This window comes from Lampris incognitus, chromosome 5, assembly GCF_029633865.1.
Source record: "Lampris incognitus isolate fLamInc1 chromosome 5, fLamInc1.hap2, whole genome shotgun sequence".
In the NCBI taxonomy this organism is placed as follows: Eukaryota; Metazoa; Chordata; class Actinopteri; order Lampriformes; family Lampridae; genus Lampris; species Lampris incognitus.
Window position 1 is genome coordinate 10,739,275 of NC_079215.1, and position 23,800 is coordinate 10,763,074.

Sequence of the window (23,800 nt, forward strand, 5' to 3'; positions counted from 1 at the left end):
CACAGCATTTTTTATTAAAAGCCCGCTGGACGTTAAAATATAAAATACTAGTGCCATTTTAATCCATAAAACATAAATGAATAAAGCTGCAACCAAGGTTTTCCGGCTTCAAACTAAAGGTCTTTATAACTGCAGCGGGGTTACGCAGCTGTTCACCATCAACTGTGGTAGGTTTGAGGTTTTGTGGTCAATCCATGTAGTCAAAATCCTCAGGTATCCCAAAGGCTTTATTAATTCGGTTTTCATCAAAGGCAAATTTCCTCTTTGCCCATGACTTGATGGAGAAGACATTGTCTGAAAACAGAGAAAACATGTTTTGCTCAATAAATACAAATATCTTCACGTATTTGTCCCTTCTCTCAGTGACTTGAAATATTTCACTGTATTCAGAGTGAGAATATGTCACAATCAATGCATCAACATATCAATAATCTAATCAAAACAAACAGTACATGCTCAATTTTTTGGCTGCGTCACTCTGTGAGTAAAAGGCCTAGGGGTTATCAGAGTACTTTGGCTCTATTGTATTATAGTTAATCGTCAAACAAAAATAACTGTAAACTGAGCAGCAAGGCACTGTTGTAGACTCAATGGTGATTGGACAAAGTGTAAAAGAAAACCTTTAAAGCATAAAAGACAAAATTATATATATATATATATATATAAAATAAACTTTATTTGTATAGCACCTTTCATACATAAAATGCAGCTCAAAGTGCTTTACAGTAAAAACAAGGGAACCAATAAAACTCAATACAGATAAAATAAGTTAAAAGAAATAAAACACAGACCTAGGCAAAAAAACATAAAACAAGGCAAGAAATAAAACCACAGTACAAGATAAGAAATAAGAGTAAAAGAAATATAAAGTGGAATTAATTAAAAGCAAGAGCATAAAAATGGGTCTTGAGCTGATTCTTAAAACTATCTATGGACGTTGCTTCTCTTATTTGTTGGGGGAGTCTATTCCAAGCCATCGGTGCATAAAAACAAAACGCTGCTTCGCCAAACTTTGTGTAGTTAATTCTAGGGAAATTGAGCAGACCAGCACCAGAGGATCAAAGAGAGCAGCTCAGAACATAATCAGATAAGCAGTCAGATAGGTATGAGGGTGCTATACCATGTAGAGCTTTAAACACAAGTAAAAGAATTTTAAAATCAATCCTCAATGCTACAGGAAGCCAGTGTAAAGATGCTAAAATTGGGGTAATGTGATCTCTCATCCTGGTTTTTGTTACGACCCTTGCTGCCGCGTTCTGTACTAGTTGCAGCCTATCGATACTTTTTTGGGGTATACCAGTAAGAAGTGCAATGCAAGTCTAGACGCAAAGAGATAAAAGCATGCGTCACCTTTTTGGCGTCTTCCAGGGAGAGGTAGGGTCTAATTCTAGCAATATTTTTTAGGTGAAAAAAGGCACCCTTTGTAACATTGTTGATATGTGATTTAAAATCCAACTCAGAGTCAATGAGGACACCCAGGTTTTTTACTAGTCTTTGTTACGGCCACGGGTGTGTCCGTATAGTTTTGTGTTGCCTCCTGTATCACTCTGACTCTACATTCAGGTATCCGCCAGGTGCTCCTCATCACCTAATCAACCGGTCAACGAATCATCCAATCTTCATCAGCTGTGCAGTCTCCCATTTAAACCCCCACATGTCTTCGGTTCACGGGCCAGCTAGTTTAGTTTGTGTGATGTAGTTACTTTGTGTTTGTAACGTCTGGCCCGTTTTTGGTTTAGTTTGCATTGTGACTATTTTGAGTTATGTTTAGTTGTTTAGCTCTTTTGGGCGAGGGGATCAAGGTAAGATGCCCATGGGCAAACACCCCATCACGTAGCTTACCTCTGTTAGACACACTAGGTTAGCAGCGGTTGCCACCTTTTTGTCTTTAGGTTTGGTGCTTTTCAGCACTGTCAAGGGTGGGTTACTTTTGTTAACAGTTTGTTTTGGCAACCGTTCGGTTCCCTTGTCCTGTCATTGTTAATAAATATATTTATTTTATTATATCTATACGTTTATGTCTCAGTGTTGCACCCTCATCTCACTGTTACTCAGTACACTAATAGTTGCACCCTCTCCAGACCGAGGGTCGTAACAGTCTTATTCTGTACAACCAGACTTCCCATTCTACCTGATATCATTTCTGCTTGTGCATTAGTGCCTATAATGAGAATTTCTGTCTTGTCTTCATTCAATTTGAGAAAGTTTTTACTCATCCATTGTTTAATACTAGACAGACAATTCATCAAGGGATTGAGAGCATTGGGGTCATCTGGCGCTACAGATAAATATAACTGAGTATCATCAGCATAAAAATGGAAATTCACTCCATGATCACAGCTAATTTTCCCAAGCGGCAGCATGTACAGGCAGAACAATAAAGAACCAAGAATGGAACCCTGTGGAAATTACATGTTTGTCTGAGACATGGTCAGAAAGGCTAACAAGATAGCTTCTGCCAGTGAGATAGGTGTAGAACCATGATAGGGCAGTGCCTGAAAGGCCAATCCAATTCTCAAGGCGGTCTAAAAGTATATCATGATCAACTGTATCGAAGGCAGCCGTCAGATCAAGGAGTAAAAGAATGGAAACATTTTTCTTATCCGCAGTCACTCTGAGATTGTTGACTACTTTTACAAGCGCTGTTTCAACACTGTGTCCTTTTCTAAAACCGGACTGAAATTTATCATGAATCTTGTTTTCATGTAACAACCCATCCAGTTGTTTATACACTGCCTTTTCCAAAATCTTGCCCAGAAAATGCAGATTAGAAATAGGCCTGTAATTGCTCAGCACCGACAGATCAAGATTATTCTTCTTGAGTAAGGGCTTTACTATAGCTGTTTTCAGTGAATCAGGAAAGATATCTGATTCTAAAGGACAGTTTACAATATCCAAAACATCCCCAATAAAACTATCTAAGACCTCTTTAAAAAAGGCAGTGGGAACTGCATCCAGAGAGCAGGTGGATGACTTGATCCGCAAGATGGTTTTACGAAGTTCCTCTTCACTAATTTTGCAGAAGGAAATTAGATTTCTCTGAGAGTCGTTACTAGTAGTTTGACTGTTTGGATTAACAACCTTATTCATGATACCTGCTCGGATATTAATGATTTTATTATCAAAGAATGATGCAAACTCATCACATTTGATTTAGATGAAGGGCATAACTGCTCATGAGACTGGGGAGGATTTATAAGGTGATTGATTGTAGAAAACAAGACTCTGGAGTAGTTCCAGTTTTCATTTATAATGCCAGAGAAATAAGCCTGCCTTGCGCAGCACAGAGCTTTGTTATAAACAAATATAGATTTTCTAAAAATCTCGCCAGGGATTGTAAGCTTACTTTTTTTTCCATATTCGCTCTGCTCTACGGCAATCTCTCTTGAGCAAACGTATTTGCTCAGTCTTCCAGGGTATTACTGTAGTCTGTGATTTTTTCTTGGTTTTCATAGGAGCCACTATGTTGAGAGCTGACTAGTTTAAAGTTGAAGTGGTTAACTTTATCATGCACTGAGGAAATATCAGCTGACAGAGGAATACTGCGCAGGTGATGAGGGAAGTTAATGACTGCAGAAGGACTAAGAAAACGTCTTTTTATGATACACTCTGTGTTGTTTTTTGCTAAGTCAGAGACAATCATGTGAAAAAACAAACAGTAGTGATCTGATAAATCAGTATCAACAATCTTGTCAACAGCAATATTCAGGCCTCTAGAGATCACTAAATCTAGAGTGTGGCCAAGGTTGTGGGTTGGCCCAAACAACATGTTGAATAAAATCAAAGGAAAGCAGAAGCTGTACAAACTCCATAGCTTTGCCGTCTGAGGCGTTATCCACATGCAAATTAAAGCCCCCAGAAATTAAAATTCTGTCATAATTAGTAAAACAAATCGACAGTAGTTCTGATATTTCAGGTAAAAATAAGGCTGTATGCTTTGGGGGCCGATAAATAGTAACCAGTAACACAGAAGATTGACTTTCCAGTAAGATCGCCTGATACTCGAAGGATGAGAAACTGCCTAGATGCAAGCGCTTACATTTAAAAACATCTGAGAAAATGACTGCCAGTCCTCCACCTCTCTTACCCTCACGTATAGAATGGATGAAACTGTAGTTTGGAGGAGAGGCTTCAGCTAGAAGGGCAGCTCCATCTGAACCAAGCCAAGTTTCTGTTAAAGGAATAAAATCTAGCTTCTCCTCACAGATAACATCATTTATAGAGAAGGTCTTATTTGCAAGTGCCCTGATAATTAACAGAGCCAGGTTTAGCTTTTTATCATGGCTGGACTTGGGAAGTTAGGCTGTCATTGAAGTGGTGATCAGTGTCAGAGTTGATTTTTTCCTCCTGTAATACTAAAATAATTTTTAGTGGTTTACTTAGAAGGTCCTGTTTCCCTTCCAAATTTTTATTTCATTTTTTTAGTTTTGGTGTCATGGAGCTCTTGCAGAATTAGCCGATTAGTGGGCAATGTGACATCTAACCCCCTCTCCTGTTCCTTATAAACTGCACACAGTAGCCCCATAGCTGCTTGACACTGCATGGCAACAGCCACAGTATCTAGGGAGCCCTCTACATGTAGTAGCTACAGTTACACCCTAAACAGGAGAACGATTTTACCAAGGCGCAACGATTTCAGCATTCCTGATATCTGCACAAGATTTAACAGTGCCACATAAATCAAAGTTGCAACGTAAACACAATAGAGGTGAGGCTTAAAAGAACTTTACTAGGCCGTGCCCAACTAACAGCTAGCTAACATTAGAAAGGTGAAATTAAAACTGCCAGAATGGCTGTTGCTTGAAAAACGTGATAACCAAAGCCATGATCTATCAGCATTTAGCCTAAAAGCTGTCAGCTAAGCATGCAAAATTCTTGGAACTAGTCAATAAATTAAACTATAAATGTCCCTACTGACTTATGAAATAGTTGGAAACCAGCAACAGCAATCAATTGTATTAACTTGTTTACATACACAGCTATGAGGAATGAAAATGGATGATACATTTTAATTTTGCATCTACTAATAACGTCGGAGTTAGTTGCAGCCTACTGAATTGTTGGTATTAGTTGACGAGCAACGGTCTTTCTGTAAATCTGGCTTTTTTTTATTTTCCTGTTGTATTTAAGGTGCAGTCGGGTACAAAAAGAACACAACACTAAAGCATTCCAACTGACTTACTCCAAAGTCCGACTTATTTTAGAAGTTCTGCATACTTTAGAAGACTATTCAAGAACTTATTTGCTCACTGGCAGCCAGTGATTGAGAAACTGGCATAGCCATCTAGATTAAAGAGGTACTAAACACGTAAACGTGTTCTTTGAGCTGGAAACTGAATGATATGACTGGTGATGAAACACATCAGCGCTGGTGTTAGTATTGACATTTCTCAACAAATTCATACAAATTGGCATTTCATGGGTTAAAAGTGGCTCAAAACACCATTCATTCATTCATCTTATCCATCAGCCGCTTTTCCGGGGTCGGGTCGCGGTGGCAGCAAGCTAAGTAGGGAACTCCAAACGTCCCTCTTCCCAGCAACGCCCAACAGCTCCTCCTGGGGGATCCCAAGGCATTCCCAGGCCAGATTGGACATGTAGTCCCTCCAGCAAGTTCTGGGTCTACCCCGGGGTCTCCTCCCAGTTGGCCGTGCCCGGTAAACCTCCAAAGGAAGGCGCCCAGGAGGCATCCTAATCAGATGCCCGAACCTTCTCAACTGGCTCCTTTCGATGTGAAGGAGCAGCGGCTCTACTCGAAGCTCCCTCCGGATGTCCGAGCTCCTCACCTTTTCTCTAAGGCTGAGCCCAGACACCCTACGGAGGAAATTAATTTCAGCCGCTTGTATCTGCCATCGCGCCCTTTCGCTCACTACCCAAAGCTCATGACCATAGGTGAGGGTTGGAACGAAGATTGACTGTTAAATTGAGAGCTTTGCCTTCTGGCTCAGCTCCTTCTTCACCACAAGTGTCCGGTATGGTGTGAATCGAAACGCCATCTACTGTTTTAAATCAGCCCTGAACCTTGCAAGGTCAACACTGACGTAGAGTTGACTGGTTGGGACTTTGCTACATCATGAAATTAAAGAATGTTAACGGCCTCTAATCAGAGGGGGGCGACCCACCTCCCCCAGCCTCGCCCTTCAGTGCGAGTCTGTGAAACCGTGCTCATTTTCAAATATATGCTAGTCAAGAATCCTCATTTACAGTTTACTCGCTAACCTTGTACCTATGTTACATTTTCTACTGACCTTTTGAAATTTTCTCAATTAACTGTTAGTTGTTATATTATTTCATTGTTTTCGATTTTGGTGCAAGGTTTGGACTTGTGCTTTTGACGGCTGTAGAAGCACCACTGGACAACTGGGTCAGACGGGCTAGGCTCACGCCACGGCTGGGGCAGTAGTCGCCCTGTCACCCGCTTCTCTCCACCGCCAGAAAGCTGCGGCTCGTCTCGCAACGCCCCTTATGTCGCTGCGGACGGGATGTCTTTGTGGGGTGGACACCGTGCCGGGAGGCAGGCTGGTGGATGGGACTGGGTACGGCAGTGTGAGGTGAGCAACTCACGCCAGGCCCTTCTCGTGGATTTCCCCAGCTACTCCTGCCTCACACATCCACCCCCCCCTCAGCCCCTTGCCCACTTTTTTAGCATTTATCAATGCAGTGAGTGGTGTTAGGCTCAGAGCTGGGGGAGAAGTTACACTTAAAATGTCAACTAAAAACAGCTTCCCTTTAAAAAAAATGGAGCAAAATCTAAGCCGGCATCTTAGATGAGTAGGCTGAACACTGACAACGTGAATCTGATAACCAGCCCACCTTAAGAGAACACACTGTGCAGAAGCAGAGTATCAAATTAAATGACACGCATCACATGCTGTCTACAGCACAAACAGGAAGCACCAGCCGACCCACGCCAAAATGAAAAAGTGAAAATCAACGCCCCAACACTCCCCCTAGACACCACCTGTATGGGAAGTTTGTGTTGCAATGAATAAGAGCAGAGCGTCCTTCCTGACGTGTTTCGACCCGTGTCACTGTGTTCTGGCCTTGGGTCAGTGAAGCAAGGATTTGATACCAACACGGCATGCATCAGTATTCACACCTTTAATGTGTCAGCAAGAAACTCTTCTTCAAACCAATCACTATCTTTGTGATACCTACATCACACATGCTTAACTTAAACAGCAAACTTCTTAAATGCAAAGCAAAGGGCTTTCATAATGGATTGTGCAAGATGCACTGAGGACACAATAAACCCAGTTTAAAAAGTTGTCCCAAAAGTTGCATGGACTGCTGTTCTGCAAATGAAGAATGACTCCAGCAGCCCAAATCTGAATACTGTTGGGTTTCCTGCTGAAAGTCCTGTGTTGCTTCAATAAGAATGTGGATCAAGAGGGCCAACTCTTGACAGCGCTATTAATCACACTTAATAATAATAATAATAATAATAAATCAAATTTACATAGCGCTTTTCTAACACTCAAAGTCGCTTTACAATAACCGGCAGTGAAACAAGACAACAGATAAACATAACACAGATATACAGGGGTGGATGGGAAGGGGGGCTACTAGAGGGAGAAGCGGAAGCCACACACGACGCCAGCAGTACTCTCCCACTTAAACACATACAAAAGGGTAAGAAAAACACAAAAACAACAGCACTGTAGACATTGATTTTCCATAGGGGTTTACTCCCGTAGCCTATTCCTCTCCTGGGGCATCCACTAGGCAGTGGGGCTATTTAACCCATAGCTTGTGAGAATAAACTCTCGCATGCAAATGAGATGTGATGGTAGTGGAAGAAGGCACTGGACCTATCAGCACCATGTGGCGAGCATAAAATACTACTTAAATGTCAAGCTGGTTCATGAAAAATAACACGACGAAGGCCTAAAATAGTGTTGTTGTAATAATTGTTGTAATAAGTTGTAATAAGCTGATTCTTTGAAACACGCAGTTTGGTAAAACATCAAGATTGCGCTACACACTTTTTCCTTTGTCAGTAAGAGTCACTTAACTGTGACAGGATCAGGACTTGTATGAGTGTGTGGATTTGTTTCAGTGAGAAAAGGCTGTCAGTTAAAGCTGGTATTATTTGCTGTAATGGGATAGCTGGTAGCATGCGCCCTCACTAAATACAACCCACAGACACAAACCTCACAGAGCCTGCTTTTCATCATAAGTTCCTCGAGGGCAGCTGTCCACAAGCTTACTATTTGGGTCTTTATGCTGGAAGTTAACACGCTCGACAATGAGAAGTACCTGGAGCTGCAGTTTGTGTGTGTGTGTGTGTGTGTGTGTGTACATGGGAACAAGAAATATTTCCCCCTCATCGACTTAGCAGTGATGTTCTTTTGAGATCAACTAATCAAAAGCTGTAATACACAGAAATGACAGTGTCAAGTGGGGAGAAAAAAAGCTACGCAGCCAAACCCTCAAACTGTTCCATCAGAGATCCAGATAAACACGGTGCAAAACAAAACATAAGCTACATTGAGCAGGAAGTGTTTTGTTTTTTTGGGTTTTTTCTTTTCTTTTTTTTTGTTGTAATTTTGAGATTCTTCATTATCCCTGTAGGGAAATGACGGTCTGCATTTAACCCATCCTAGCTGTGTAGCTAGGAGCAGCGGGCAGCCGCCGTGCAGTGCCCGGGGACCAACTCCAGTTCGTCTCGCCATGCCCCGGTCAAGGGCACAGACAGGAGTATTAACCCTAACATCCACGTCTTTTTTGATGGTGGGGGTAACCGGAGCACCCGCAGAAAACCCACCGCAGACACAGAGGACGACCTGGGACGACCCTCAAGGCTGGACAACCCCTGGGGTTCGAACCCAGGACCTTCTTGCTGTGAGGTGACCGCCACCATGGTCTGCGCCACCGTGCCGCCCAGTATATGTATGATAGCACAGACTGCTAAAAACAAATGTACCACTAAGGTGATCTACCATCCTGCAGCCAAAATTCAAAACACAAAGTAGTATGATACATATTAATCAGAGTTTTTGATACGCCATGTCATCTGTAAGCACGTTAAGAGCAAAAGGCAAAAGGTTGTCTGTCAGGGTGATGGAAGAGCACAATGAACTAACCATGAGAAAAAAATTACTCTCTTATAAAAAAAACCCAAAAACCGCCATACGGAAACAAGAGGAAATACCCTATAATCTATTACAAAATGCAGTGACAAACATGGTGGAGGCTAATTGCTGAAAAGTGGAAACAGCCAGATTGACTTATACTGGTGTCTTTTATTTAGCGAGGCAGGAAAGGTTTTTAGAGTGACGAATGTACACTAAGGCTGCAATTAACAATTATTTTCATATAAATTAGTCTATCGATGTTTTTTAATCATCATTAGTTCCATTCCCTTCCAGAGACCAAAGTTAAAGTCTTAAAAAGTAATTACTTAGACTGACCAACAATAAAAAAGAACCGTAGTTATTTTATAACAAGATTTGGAAAAAGGCAAGCAAATCGTGGCTTTTAAAAAGGTTTAACTACCAAATATTTGGTATTTTTGCTCTAAAATTATTAATTACTCACAAAAATTATCATAATTTTTTTCTCGAAGCGATTTTTTCAGCGCTAATGTACACTGAAAATTACTGGGTCTTGCTTTGCAAAGACTTTGGATTTTTCCCTTTTTCTCCCCAATTGCACCTGGCCAATTACCCCACTCTTCCGAACCGCCCTGATCGCTGCTCCAACCCCTCTGCCGATCCGGGGAGGGCTGCAGACTACCACATGTCTCCTCCGATACATGTGGAGTCGCCAGCCGCTTCTTTTCACCTGACAGTGAGGAGTTTCATCAGGGGGACGTAGCGCGTGGGAGGATCACGCTATTCCCCCAGTCCCCCCCCCCCCCAACAGGCGCTTCGACTGACCAGAGGAGGCGCTAGTGGGGCGACCGGGACACATACCCACATACCTGCACCCGGCTTCCAACCCGCAGACACGGCCAATTGTGTCTGTAGGGATGCCCGACCGAGCCGGAGGCAACGGAATAGACCGCTACGCTACCCGGACGCCTGAAAACTTTTCTTAAATGACTGTAATGCCCTGACCAATAACAGGTTTGTGATAAAACAGTTTGTCAAGGGCTCCTTTCCTCGATGTCATTTCTATTTTTATACACATAAATGACCCCCCCCCAAAAGGAGCAGAGCACCATATTTTGCTTCCATGGGATTGTGAAATCTTTACCATAACTGAGCGAGTGAGCAAGTACGGTGAGGACACGAGGTATGGTTTCTAAAGCCCACCGCTGGACGAATATTTTTTAACACTCCTAGTGTTGACACTTCCAAACCCACTAAACCTGATACCCAGCATACCTCCGGGGTGTCTGCTCATGTTATATTTGGTGCGTTTAAGGAGGGGTAAAAATGACTTACCTGTCCACCTGGAAACAGCTTCTTTTGCGCTGATGTTTGACTTTTCTGCAAAAGATTTTTTTGGACTGTTATAAGCAGCATAAAGATTTTGTGCAACATTAGAAAGAACAACAAAATTGCATTGACTGGACTGGAATTTGAAAACACATGAGAGTCCATTATCTTACTAATGAGCCCAGAATAAAAGAACAATTGTAATTATATAAATCTATACATTGAGTTATTTTATAATAAAATACAAAATTATATATTTGACAACTTGAAAGAAAAAAATACTTTAAAAACAGTATTTACAGTCTCTGCAAATGTCCTGTTGAGCACCATTTTGCCATTTGTTGTACGAGTAAAATGAACTGCAGATTTTTCTAACAAAGGCCTTCAACTGATGCTGCAAGTCCATTTCCAGCTGCAGACAGTCAAACTGACAAACTGTAGTTATAAAATAAGCATGATTTTGCATTTACAATTCAAAAAGGCTGGCAAACTGAGAGATTGAGTGGCTAAATCCATATAAGTGCATCCTCAGCACCGCTCCCTATGCATCTTTTTTTAAGATCCGTTCTCTACTAAAGTGATTTACCGTTGCTGTTGCTACCTAAAATGCCGAGTAAGATGAGTAATAGTCCAGTGTAACGTGGCCAAATTCAGTATGCTGCAATAATGGTTAGCTAGTCCCTTTAGCCATTTCTATGAGAGGAAAAGTGGTGTGCATCATCACTGACCATATTTCTATCAACAGTGCAGGGATTTGCATCAAACATTACACATTTTAAATGGTTAACACTATCATACACTACAGAAGAGCCCTGTCTGAAACCAGCACAGTCTCTGCAGTAACCTGATACAAAAGCTTGGTGTAAATGAGTAAAGCACAAGGCGTAACACCTTGAATTAAAACACAAACATCAAGCAAAAAAATGTGTTTCTAATAAAAGCATCAATGTGAGACAACACTAAAATGTTTTCAAAGGACAAGCAGAAATTGGTGGAAAACAGACAGAACAACCATCCATCCATCCATTATCCAAACCGCTTATCCAACTCAGGGTTGTGGGATGCTGGAGCTTATTCCAGCGGTCATTGGGTGGCAGGCGGGGAGACACCCTGGACAGGCCGCCAATCCACCACAGGGCCGACACATTCACACCTAGGGACAATTTAGTATGGCCAATTCACCTGACCTACGGTGGTGCTTGAAAGTTTGTGAACCCTTTAGAATTTTCTATATTTCTGCATAAATATGACCTAAAACTTCATCAGATTTTCACACAAGTCCTAAAAATAGATAAAGAGAACCCAGTTAAACAAATGAGACAAAAATATTATACTTGGTCATTTATTTATTGAGGAGAATGATCCAATATTACATATCTGTGAGTGGCAAAAGTATGTGAACCCTACTGAGCAGCCCTGCACATCGGCTTGGAGGAATTTTAGCCCATTCCTCCATTCAGAACAGCTTCAACTCTGGGATGCTGGTGGGTTTCCTCACAATAACTGCTCGCTTCAGGTCCTACCACAACATTTCGATTGGATTAAGGTCAGGACTTTGACTTGGACATTCCAAAGCATTAACTTTATTCTTCTTTAACCATTCTTTGGTAGAACGACTTGTGTGCTTAGGGTCGTTGTCTTGTTGCATGACCCGCGTTCTCTTGAGATTCAATTCATGGACAGATGTCCCGACATTTTCCTTAAGAATTTGCTGGTATAATTCAGAATTTATTGTTCCATCAATGACGGCAAGCTGTCCTGGCCCAGATGCAGCAAAACAGGCCCAAACCATGATACTACCACCACCATGTTTCACAAATGGGATAAGGTTCTTATGCTGGAATGCAGCGTTTTCCTTTCTCCAAACATAACTCTTCTCATTTAAACCAAAAAGTGCTATTTTGGTCTCATCTGTCCGCTAAACATTTTTCCAATAGCCTTCTGGCTTGTCCACGTGATCTTTAGCAAACTTCAGACAGGCAGCAATGTTCTTTTTGGAGAGCAGTGGCTTTCTCCTTGCAACCCTGCCATGCACACCATTGTTGTTCAGTGCTCTCCTGATGGTGGACTCATGAACATTAGCCAATGTGAGAGAGGCCTTTAGTTGTTTAGAAGTTACCCTGGGTTCCTTTGTGACCTGGCCGACTATTACATGCCTTGCTGTTGGAGTGATCTTTGATGGTCGACCACTCCTGGGGAGGGTAACAATGGTCTTGAAGTTCCCCCACTGGTACACAATCTGTCTGAATGTGGATTGGTGGAGTCCAAACTCTTTAGAGATGGTTTTGTAACCTTTTCCAGCCTGATGGGCATCAATAATGCTTTTTCTGAGGTCCTCAGAAATCTCCTTTGTTCTTGCCATGATACACTTCCACAAACACGTGATGTGAAGATCAGACTTTGATAGATCCCTGTTCTTTAAATAAAACAGGGCGCCCACTCACACCTGATTGTCATCCCATTGATTGAAAACACCCGACTAATTTCACCTTCAAATTAACTGCTAATCCTAGAGGTTCACATACTTTTGCCACTCACAGATATGTAATGTTGAATCATTCTCCTCAATAAATAAATGACCAAGTATAATATTTTTGTCTCATTTGTTTAACTGGGTTCTCTTTATCTACTTTCAGGACTTGTGTGAAAATCTGATGATGTTTTAGGTCATATTTATGCAGAAATATAGAAAATTCTAAAGGGTTCACAACCTTTCAGGCACCACCTGTATATGTCTTTGGACTGTAGGAGGGGGTTCTGGTTTCCTCCCACAGACAGAACATCATATGCTAATTTGATTTGCAAATCTATATTTTCCGTCTATACAGAAAAGATCTCACAGATGATGCAGTTCATATGAATGACTTTGCATATGCAAAAAAGTCAAAAATAGATAAATGTAAACCGCGAAATGTCAGTTGATAGTGTGTTGGCCACTCACAAAAAATGTTTTAGTTAACCAAAAATCAATCATCCACAACACAAAACAATTTGATCTTGCACACCATCCCACATAAAACACATAGGATTACTGGAAAAGAAAAACAAAGGTCAGGATCTACGATAATGCTTTAATCAAGCAACACAATTATTCTTAAACTTTTTGTGTTGCTCAGCGCAGGAGAAGAAACACATTTGGATGGGGCATATGAAGTGGGCAGCATTTGCAATTAACTATTTTACTGATCAACAACAGCTGTCCTGCTGAGAAACAAGACGGCAACTGTTGCTTGCCCACAACACACCCATATAATCAGCATTTCAATCATGCTGCATTTCTGAGGACCAAGACAAAATGTTTGTCTTAAATATCCCTCAACTGTCAATTCTACACTAACAGCGGACACAGAGATGCATGTATGTGGTGGATGAACATTAAAGTGTTAACGCACTAGAAATATACAATATACTCAGAATTATAAGAAGTGTTGTCATGTTTTCAAATAAAATATCAACCAGCTCTAATTTCAAGTGAAACTAAAAGGCAAGTTAAGGCAGGTGAATGACCCTAGATAGTATATCCACAGCTGCCCCATTGACAAGAACATGGTTCTCAAACAAAGACAAGTCTGAGCACATTCTACATGTCAACTCCTGCTCTTTTGTTCTACAGATTGCCCCCAGCCTGCAAAAAAAAAAAAAAAATCACACTTAAGAGGCCTGGGAATACAATTATTGACTAATGGGGAAGATGGCCAGTGAATGTTGTACATGTGTGGTATATCTAGCAGGCAAACTGGACAGAGATGGAGACAATTAGAGATGGAGACAGAAATTTCGAAAAGAAGTAAAAATAGAACGGTGAAATCCATGCTGGTGGCGGAGGATATGGATTGGGCTCTGCACTGACACAGAGGCTATACTGTTCACATTTGTGAAACATGTATATCACTGGAATCCATCAGTGATGACAGGATGTGTATAAACCACAACCTCTACTGCTTTCTTTCTCGTTAACTTGCCATCAGTTGGAATCCAGGTGTGCCATACATGTTTAGGATATTGTGCATTATGCCACTTTCACAGCTCGTTTTTCAAGCTCATATATAGCATACAAGCAACAGATCCACATGTGGCCATGAGGCGTCTGGGTAGCGTGGCAGTCTATTCCGTTGCCTGCCAACATGGGGATCGCCGGTTCGAATCCCCATGTTACCTCCAGCTTGGTCAGGCGTCCCTACAGACACAATTGGCCGTGTCTGTGGGCGGGAAGCCAGATGTGGGTATGTGTCCTGGTGGCTGCACTAGCGCCTCCCCTGGTTGGTCGGGGCACCTGTTCAGGGGGGAGGGGGAACTTGGGAGAATAGCGTGACCCTCCCACGCGCTACATCCCCCTGGTGAAACTCCTCGCTGCCAGGTGAAAAGAAGCAGCTGGTGACTCCACATGTATCGGAAGAGGCATGTGGTAGTCTGCAGCCCTCCCCGGATTGGCAGAGGGGGTGGAGCAGAAGAATGGGGTAATTGGCCAAATTCAACTGGAGAGAAAAAAGAGGGAAAAGCCACAAAAAAAAAAAAAATCTGATCCAAGGTGTAGTAGCTCTTGCGGCAGTACACGTGGATGGATGGAGTGGGAGTGTCCCGTTTCACCAGAACAACACTTTCCACTGACACAAATCAGAAACCTACTTCACAGGCTCATGTAACTCTTCACACTTAAACCAAATGAAGACATAGGGGAGGCTATAGTCTCTAAATACGTCCCATGTCGAGAAAAATATAATCATGTAGTATGTAAAACATAGTAATTTTCTAAAAACACGATGACCTGACCAGAGAGGCTGCTGCTACTACTACTATTAGTTGACACTCTATACTACTCCTGTTTCTGGCTCGAAATCAAATAAATGAAACCTCCAAACCTGTGGCATTGCTAGAGGCAATGTGATTTCTATGGCAAGAAATGGGACTCTGAACTTTACTGGGACTGACACTCAACAGCTGCAGCAATGAAAAGCCTGGCAATGAGTTTGTCAAAAGAACGAGAGATTTTGTTGAGCAGATAGCAGATGAGTGTAGGTATCCTTTTACTATTTGTAATTTTTCCAAATATATACCCTTAAAGAGATACTTTCACACCGTTTCTGAGCACATTTTTAACACGGGTGGTTTGAATTACAAGCGAAAGGTAGGTGTGATTTTATGATTTCATAGCTATTGGATACTTAAATACAGGGTGGTCATGTGGGTGTGGCTGGGTGGGCTAAACACGGGCTAAACCGCCTGCCGTAGAAAAACGAGAACTTCACTGGTGACAGCCCCCTTTTCCGCTCTGACGTCACTTCACAAAACAAAAATGGCGAGCGACGAGACCACCGACAGCAGCTTTGAGGTTGAGGATGTGGAAGCGGAAGACGATTCCTCTTTCTCAGTGGAAGTTGACTACTCCCCTCACAAATATGTTGCTCAGCCAATACAGCCATTATGGCAGCCCAGTCTCACAGTAGTTCGTGAAATAGTCACGACATTTACATGACACAAATTTTCCATTTTTTTTAGGCGTGACAACTCAGCACGCCTTTCAAACTCGCTGAGGATGAGTAGGCTAACGTAGCCTTCCGCTATTGAAACTAATTCTAACAGTTAATCACGACATTTTGTCCTTGTTTTTATTTCTTTATTTTAATTTTATCAGTCCAGTGGGTGGGCCGGACAGGATCTGTCGCATATCGACCTGTGTATTTTAAAGACATCTTTAACATTTCTCAACATAAAAACACTAAAGTATCCTTGATACCTCAACAATATAGATTAAATGTCATGACCATTTCAATAATTGCCATGAGACTGGGTAGTCCTTCAAGCCAAAAGGGTGCTTCTCCACTTTTATAGCGTCCCGCTACGGACACGCCCTCTATGCTAATAGTAATTCGTGACGCGGCAAGTTACCACATTTTCGCCAACCGGAAATCAGTTACTCGACCGCCGATTTCGCTCGTCTGGCCATAAATTAGATTTTAGGGCTACCATTTGTCTCATCGATCACGTCCACACTCCTTACATCAATCAACAACAGGAAAAGTCGGATTTTGATGCAAGTATCTCTTTAAACAAACCAAAACTAAATGTTACCGCTCTTCTCTCTGTGGTAACCAGGTCATCTCCGTTTCAGATGACAGCAAGATCATTTTTTCTGGTTCAGTTCAGCTCTGATGTGTCCGCCTTTCATCTAAATTCACACTTTCATCTAAATTCCTGACTCCTTTCCTCTAACTAAAGAGGAGCAAACAAAAGATGTCTTCATTGAATCACTTTGCGTTGAACAAATCTGTGTTAACTAATATGCAACACAGTGAAATTTGAAAATTTGCGAGGTGCTTTTCATTTTTAATACAAGTCAACAGCGAGCAGACAACGTGTATATTCTGCTATAATGCACGCGTCTCAAATGAGATGTTGCTCCCCATGTGATTACGCAGCATTTCTCAGCTGCAACACAGGTACCTCGCTGCAAATTTCAACATATGAATTTAGTGTAAAAATGTACCGATTTTGTGCTCTGAAAATGATTGCCTCACCTTACTTTATAGGGTTTGGGGTTGGAATGCCAACATATGTGACAGTGAAATTGGAATTGTCGTATAGACGTTAGTGAAGCTTGACCATAAAATACGCCTGATGTGAGTTGGTTTCATTCCAAAAAAATTTATTTGCATTTACAACTTGGTTATCAGTGTTACATAAATGAACTAAATTACTTCACTGTCACTGGTAGGAACGTGACAAATGTTTAGGTCTTAAGAAACATCACTGAAATGTGCATTATGTGATTACTTAACGGGGATACATGGTGCAGTAGGTTGAGCCAAAACAATAAAAAATGACACCAGAAGCTGTGGCAACACAAAACTTCACACACATGCACGCACACAAATAAAGAAAGCCATATCATACCCAATATCATACCCAATAAATAGCTGTTAGGTTAGTGTTACACCAGAGGAGAGGTGTGTAAAAATAAACAGCCTATAAATCAACTTCGGTGAGTGGCCTACCCTGTATGCCATTAAAACTGTTAATACCAACCCCCTCAGCCATGAGGTCACGCGTTGTATAGGGTAACAACCAGATTTTAGGCCACAAGGTTTCTGGCTTCAAAGGTCAGTTTAAAGCCGTATATCAAAGTTATGACACAGACCAGATAGAAGAGGCCTCCGGGATTTCCACTCTGGGATCAGTATTATCGGGCACGCACGTTTGCACCTAATGCCATTTTATGAAGTACTTGTATAAGATTAAGAATTAAAAAACAAAAACAAATAAAAGAAATCAGGGTTCTCTTAAATATAACACACAATTGGTCTCTATAAAATCCCAACTTAATGCGTTCAAAGGAAGCTATGGATACCAGTCGTCCTAATGTCATAAGGTGTATTAAACTGATGGTCAAGTTCAGAGCGGTTCTGCAAGTTGGACAACTACTTTGGCATATTTTCAGTCACTTTTCCGAAGTTGTTAAACAGATACCTGCTGTAAATCTACAAGGTAGGCGCTAAAATCCAACTCGATGCCACCATAGATTTTATTAGTGCTGACCTAGTTTTTATTCATCAGTTTCATCCTATTGTCAGATTGGATTTCTGATTTAGCGTGACAATACTGAGGCATGGGAGTGATTTTAATGTGTATGTGAGCTGCTATACTTGTTTCTTTCATGCCTAGCCCTCTTCTCTCTGGATTTACAAGACGTCCCAACCTGGTGCTACTGAAAGCACCATCTGTCTCAATGAGCCACCCAATGTTCCACTCCAGCACTACATCTCATTCTTAAAAAGAAAAAAAACTATTCTGTAATCACAAGGGTTTTCACTGTGGCTGCAGCAACCAATAACTTGAAGCCGAGGTTCATTGTGCTGACAATCACATAAAGTAATAGATGTTCCCGGAAAGTCTCCTAATGATTTGATTTATCGCTTGTGCTCGTGTCAAAACGTTGTATAAACACATAAGTTCAATAAAAATGTCTGCCCTGCAACTATCTTCGCTGTATCAGCCTCTAATGGTGACCTTATAGTGGTTTCACAACTAAATACAAATTTTTTACATTACCTACTGCTAGTGCTCAAAACCTCAATAAGTCACTCTTTTTGGCTGGATCAAATGGGCAAAAATGGTTTTTGTTCAGAAAAAAATAATGATCAAAAAATCACCAAGGTCAACATATGTTTATACTTACTCATCTCTTCAATTACTTCTGGGTCACACTCTTTGTGCCTTTCCAGTTCGGTTTGCAGTTGGCCTTGCTCCTCTCTCAGAGCTTGCAACTCTTTCAGCAAAGTTGTCCGTTCTGTCTACACACACACACACACACACACACACACACACACACACACACACACACACACACACACACACACAGGATGAATCTTGTGAATTTTGCACTCATATAAATATTTTTCTGAGATGTTGAGTACTTGAGTTCTTACTGTGTCTTGACGTCCTGCTTTAGCCTTTTCAACAGCTTGCTGTAAAGTTGATTTCCTTTTCTTTGTTTCAGAATGCTGAAAAGAGAGTCAGAATTATTTTTCCTGCATGGCCACATAAAACCTAACATTTCAAAAGTAACTATGCCATGAACATAAACACAGCATCCCGATCATGAAATATGTGGGGAAATTTACTGTAATTTACCAATTATTTTAATTTGCAAATCATAACCTTAATTAGTCTTCCCCAAGATCATGTTTTGCCCCAAAGACAGTCTGTGTTTTATAAGTACTTATTCTTTTATTATAATGTAGCTTGACATTATTTTAAATGAGAAATAACAAACTCTTTTTTTGTCATTAGATAATACCTTACTACTGTGCATGCTTATGTGCCATTTACATTACTGTACCCCCCCCCCCATCATTTAGTCACACATCCAACTTCACAGTATTAAATCATCTGCATTACTGATGATGGCAATGCACTGAGTTGTCTCCACTCTCACACCATCTGTCTGTTGGGCAGTGCCACAGGGAAGCCAGTTAACACAGACAGAAAGAAATTCAAACCAAAGGCTAACAACTTATGCAATTTAAAGTAACATCAATTCTCTGACAGAAAGACACGAGAGGTTTTAACTTATAATGTCAAATTCAATTTATATTTCATAATTAGCAGCATTCATCTCATTAGGCATTGCAATGAACCCATGTATGCTGCTCTTCGCCGCTATTTTGAACAGGGTTATTCACTCTTATTAAAACAAGCAACACTGTTATGAAACTGAAAACATTCGAACACAGCTCAGAACACAATCTAGGACTGTGGCTGTGCTGGGTATAGTATGCTAACATTCATTTTCCTCTTTTGTTTGTAGAGACCTGCTGCAGCTGCTGGGGAAATGTGAGATCATGGGCATCTCATTTAAATCCATTGTCACCTGTTTTGTCAACTCCTCCAGTCTGTACTTGCGAGCATGCATAGCCTTGCTGGGGAAGGCCCAGTAGTAACTGGATGTACCCACTCTTTCGCTGTCAACCATGTTGTCATCTACAAGGCTGTGCAGGACATCCTTCACTGACATGGGGGCTTCAAAAAAGCATGGAGAGATGAGCATTTTGCATCTTTTCATTTTCTGCCATTACATTTTATTTCCGGTTAAGTCTTATTTTTCTATAGGAGACTTATGTCCAGCCAAGTCTCAGCAATGTAAAACTCCATCCACTGGGCGGTATGGAATGACATCCTTTTTGGAGCCTGTTGAAACAGAGCTAATACTCTTAGGTTTGTCCTTCACAGACTCCCCTTTTCTGTTGTCATAAAAATGTACTACTGTACAAGATGTTCTACTAACTGGAAATGTTCAAAACTTGACTCACACATCTGCAGCTTGTACAGTCGTGTCTCGCTGACAAATATTATTGGGTCAATGTAGTAGAGCAGAATATTAATTTGGATCTGGTGAAACATGATCCTCCCTCATGTCTGCTCAGTTTATCCATGGTAAAACTTAGTCTATCCATTGTATTAAGAGCTGAGCTGTGGTGAACGCAAAGAGGATCGTGAGTGGTGTGGCGAAAGAAAAAAAAAAGAGCCCAGTACTGGCAAATAAAACTCAACACATTCTCAAGTGATCAGTGTGATTTCTGTTCTCATTATTCAAATTGCTTTTAATCATTTCAATTCCTACATTTTACTTGTTAGCATTACCTTCCCACTGGTTTTGACAGTTTCTCCTCCCTTACTTCACAAATCCCCATTTAACTCTTGCTGAATGCATTTCCTTAACCCCTTCTCGTGCACACGCCCCTCTTTAGAGAACAAACAAACAAACAAAAAACATTTTCTACCCCTTCCCCTCTTCCTTCAGTGACCACATCATGCCCAAGTAGAAGATCACAAATATGTGCTATTAATTAGAATTCCAATAATCCAGATCCAGTTTCACTAAATGAACGTTAAAGAAGAATTATAAAATAAGCCCCTCCATTATGCATCCAAACACAGCACAACTCTATTTTTCTGTACAGCCAAACAAACTTTAAAAAGCATATCATGTATTTCACAGATTTTTCTCTAGTTTCAGTTTTTAAAGGAACGTGTTTGAGTCTTTTTTCCAACACCTGAACCCTTTAAGAAAATTCTGCACCAATAACTTGCTATAATTTATTGGCTTGGGCTATTCTAAGCTTCACAGACTAAATACAGAAACGGATTTGGCAGTGGTTATCCCTGATTGCCATGGTAATACTGCAGTCACATCATCGCTATGTGTTTATGGGTAGATAAAGACGCACTCTGTCGATATGACTGGATGCTCTTTGTGAAGAAATTGATGCTTAACTACCTATTTTTAAGTATTTTCAAAAATGACCACAAAACTTTGTTTGTAACATTTGGGAGTCTGTTTGGAAATTCAGTCCAACTCATTTTAGTGATTCCCAGAAATGAATCAGGAACTATACTATATATATATATATATATACAGATTTTTGTGATTATGTGTTATTACTCACTTATGCCTTTTGACTTGGGGGCAATTTTCTCAATGTCCTTCAGCTGAAACACATCTTTCTGGAAAGAAAATGAGAGAATAGGCTAAAGGCTACTCTACACCGCTACTTTGAAATGAATATTACCGAGATAAATAATATGAAGTCTCCACAAGTATGTTACATTTCACTGTATTGGAAAGACACCAATATTGTGAACTCTAGACTAGAGGTAGTGATGGCAGAGAGTCAAACAAGTTTCTAGTCAAGACAAAAAGAGGAAAAGAGAAATGAAACAAGGACGTAAGAAGACAAATGTACGGTGCTCCGAAACAATGCTTTCTTTGGTAAGTGACATACCCATTACCCAACAGTTATCAACTTTTGGCTCGATGCCATTTGTGGTTTTTAAAACTACCTTTTAGGTTATGGCTACATACTGTATTTTGCTTATGAAATTAAACAATTTCCAAGGATAGAGAACAATGGCTCCTTTTTTAATTGCGGTTCCCCAGTTTCAGACTGCCTAAATGTAGATCTGGACATCATTTAATAAGCAGTATTGTATCTACTCGTTGTAATTATAAAATAAATCTTGCAGCGCAATCTAGAGGTCTAAACCATAATCGCCTTTAATCAAATTTAAGACCAGACCAAATCACAGACGGGATTTATCAAGCAAACCCAAAATCGCATTACTTTTTAAGAGCTGACAAAATGGGAGACATGGAGCAAATAGTCACAAAAGGACTTCTTTAACTGCTCATCCCACAAAGTTTAAAATAATAACACCCTCATTTAACGTTGGCAATCCGTACTTGTACCTTTTATACCGTAGGATCTACAGCTTTTTACATCCCTTGCAATGAAAGCACTATCAAAAGTAATTTTTGTTAACTGAAATAATCCAAACTTGGATTATGAATGGGCCTGGGGCCGTTTCCTGAGGTGAACCAGCGTTCTGCTTCAGTCAGTGTTGGATTACTGAATACTGGAGATGTTGTCAGTATTTAAAATATCCCTTAAATCATCTCAAAGCCCTAAATTCCCAATACATGACTCAGTAGTACCCAATACATGACTCAGTAGTACCCAATACATGACTCAGTAGTGCCCAATACATGACTAGGTAGTACCCAATACATGACTCAGCAGTACCCAATACATAACTCAGTAGTGCCCAATACATGACTCAGTAGTACCAATCCATGACATGACTCAGTAGTGCCCAATACATGACTCAGTAGTGCCCAATACATGACTCAGTAGTACCCAATACATGACATGACTCAGTAGTACCCAATACATGACTCAGTAGTACCCACTACATGACATGACTCAGTAGTACCCAATACATGACATGACTCAGTAGTACCCAATACATGACTCAGTAGTGCCCAATACATGACTCAGTAGTGCCCAATACATGACTCAGTAGTGCCCAATACATGACTCAGTAGTACCCAATACATGACATGACTCAGTAGTACCCAATACATGACTCAGTAGTACCCACTACATGACATGACTCAGTAGTACCCAATACATGACATGAATCAGTAGTACCCAATACATGACATGACTCAGTAGTACCCAATACATGACTCAGTAGCACATCACAGAAAGGACGTGCAGGCCATTGGTGTCCTGTGTACATTTTTCACCGAAAACGGTCATTTCGCCCCCAGGTGGTAGAACGGGGGAACTTACCGCTTCGAAGAAAATCTCCATCATGCGACTTCTCTTCTCCTCCAAACTCAACCCCCTCTTTTTAGACTGTAAAACAAAGCACATGGTTTACGCAACCCGGTGACTCGCTGATTTTAGGCGTCGACTGTTGACGTTGTTGTTTTGCAAAGGGGAAAACCGGTGTGACGCGACACGGAGCGGGAGACAACGTTAATACCCCGCGCCAGTCTCCAGCGGTTAAAGTTAACGCTTCTTGATAAAACAGACAGGGCGACCCGAGGGTGGGTAAGTTCTGCGAATGTGCCTTAAATACGTTCATTGACCTGTCAAACTGTCCTCTGCTGCCGCCATTGTTTTAGCACAGCTAACGACACCGACGCGGAACGTGCTCGTATGGTAACCGGTGACCAACCAAACTAGCCAGGGTACTTTGGCGAGCAAATAAACGTGTTTTATTAAGCACACTCACCATGTTGTCGTGCGGGCTTCTGGACTGACAATAACGCAACAAACTGCAAATTTTACGTTCGATGCCGACGCGTTAGCTGACCGGACACCGAATTTCCCGCCAAAGCCCGTCAGCGGTCCAGCTTAACGACACTTGCCGTAAAGAGAATCGTCGCAGACGGGCTCTCGGAAACCACGTGACCATAATAGGCGCTCCTTGAGGCGCCTTCTCGGCCGGCGCTGCGCGACATGAGAAATGTCTTGCGACGCGTACACAAAAGTAAACGAAGTTACAATGGCTAAGCTGAGAGTTACGTTCAGGCAGTGGTTAAACTGAGGGTTACGCTCAGGCAGTGGCTA

At 41.2% G+C, this 23,800-nt stretch overlaps 1 protein-coding gene across 1 annotated transcript; it reads right to left on the reverse strand.

Annotated features, from left to right (window-relative positions):
* mnd1 (meiotic nuclear divisions 1 homolog (S. cerevisiae)) lies at positions 1-23,723 on the reverse strand. The gene is made up of 8 exons (XM_056280942.1): positions 23,463-23,723; positions 23,015-23,080; positions 21,329-21,386; positions 19,753-19,901; positions 18,809-18,883; positions 18,559-18,673; positions 10,392-10,436; positions 1-294 (listed from the first exon to the last, which is right to left on the reverse strand). Exons 1-8 carry the CDS (start codon positions 23,463-23,465, stop codon positions 188-190), a joined length of 618 nt encoding a protein of 205 aa, XP_056136917.1. The 5' UTR covers positions 23,466-23,723; the 3' UTR covers positions 1-187.
* Between the last annotated feature and the right edge of the window lie 77 nt (positions 23,724-23,800).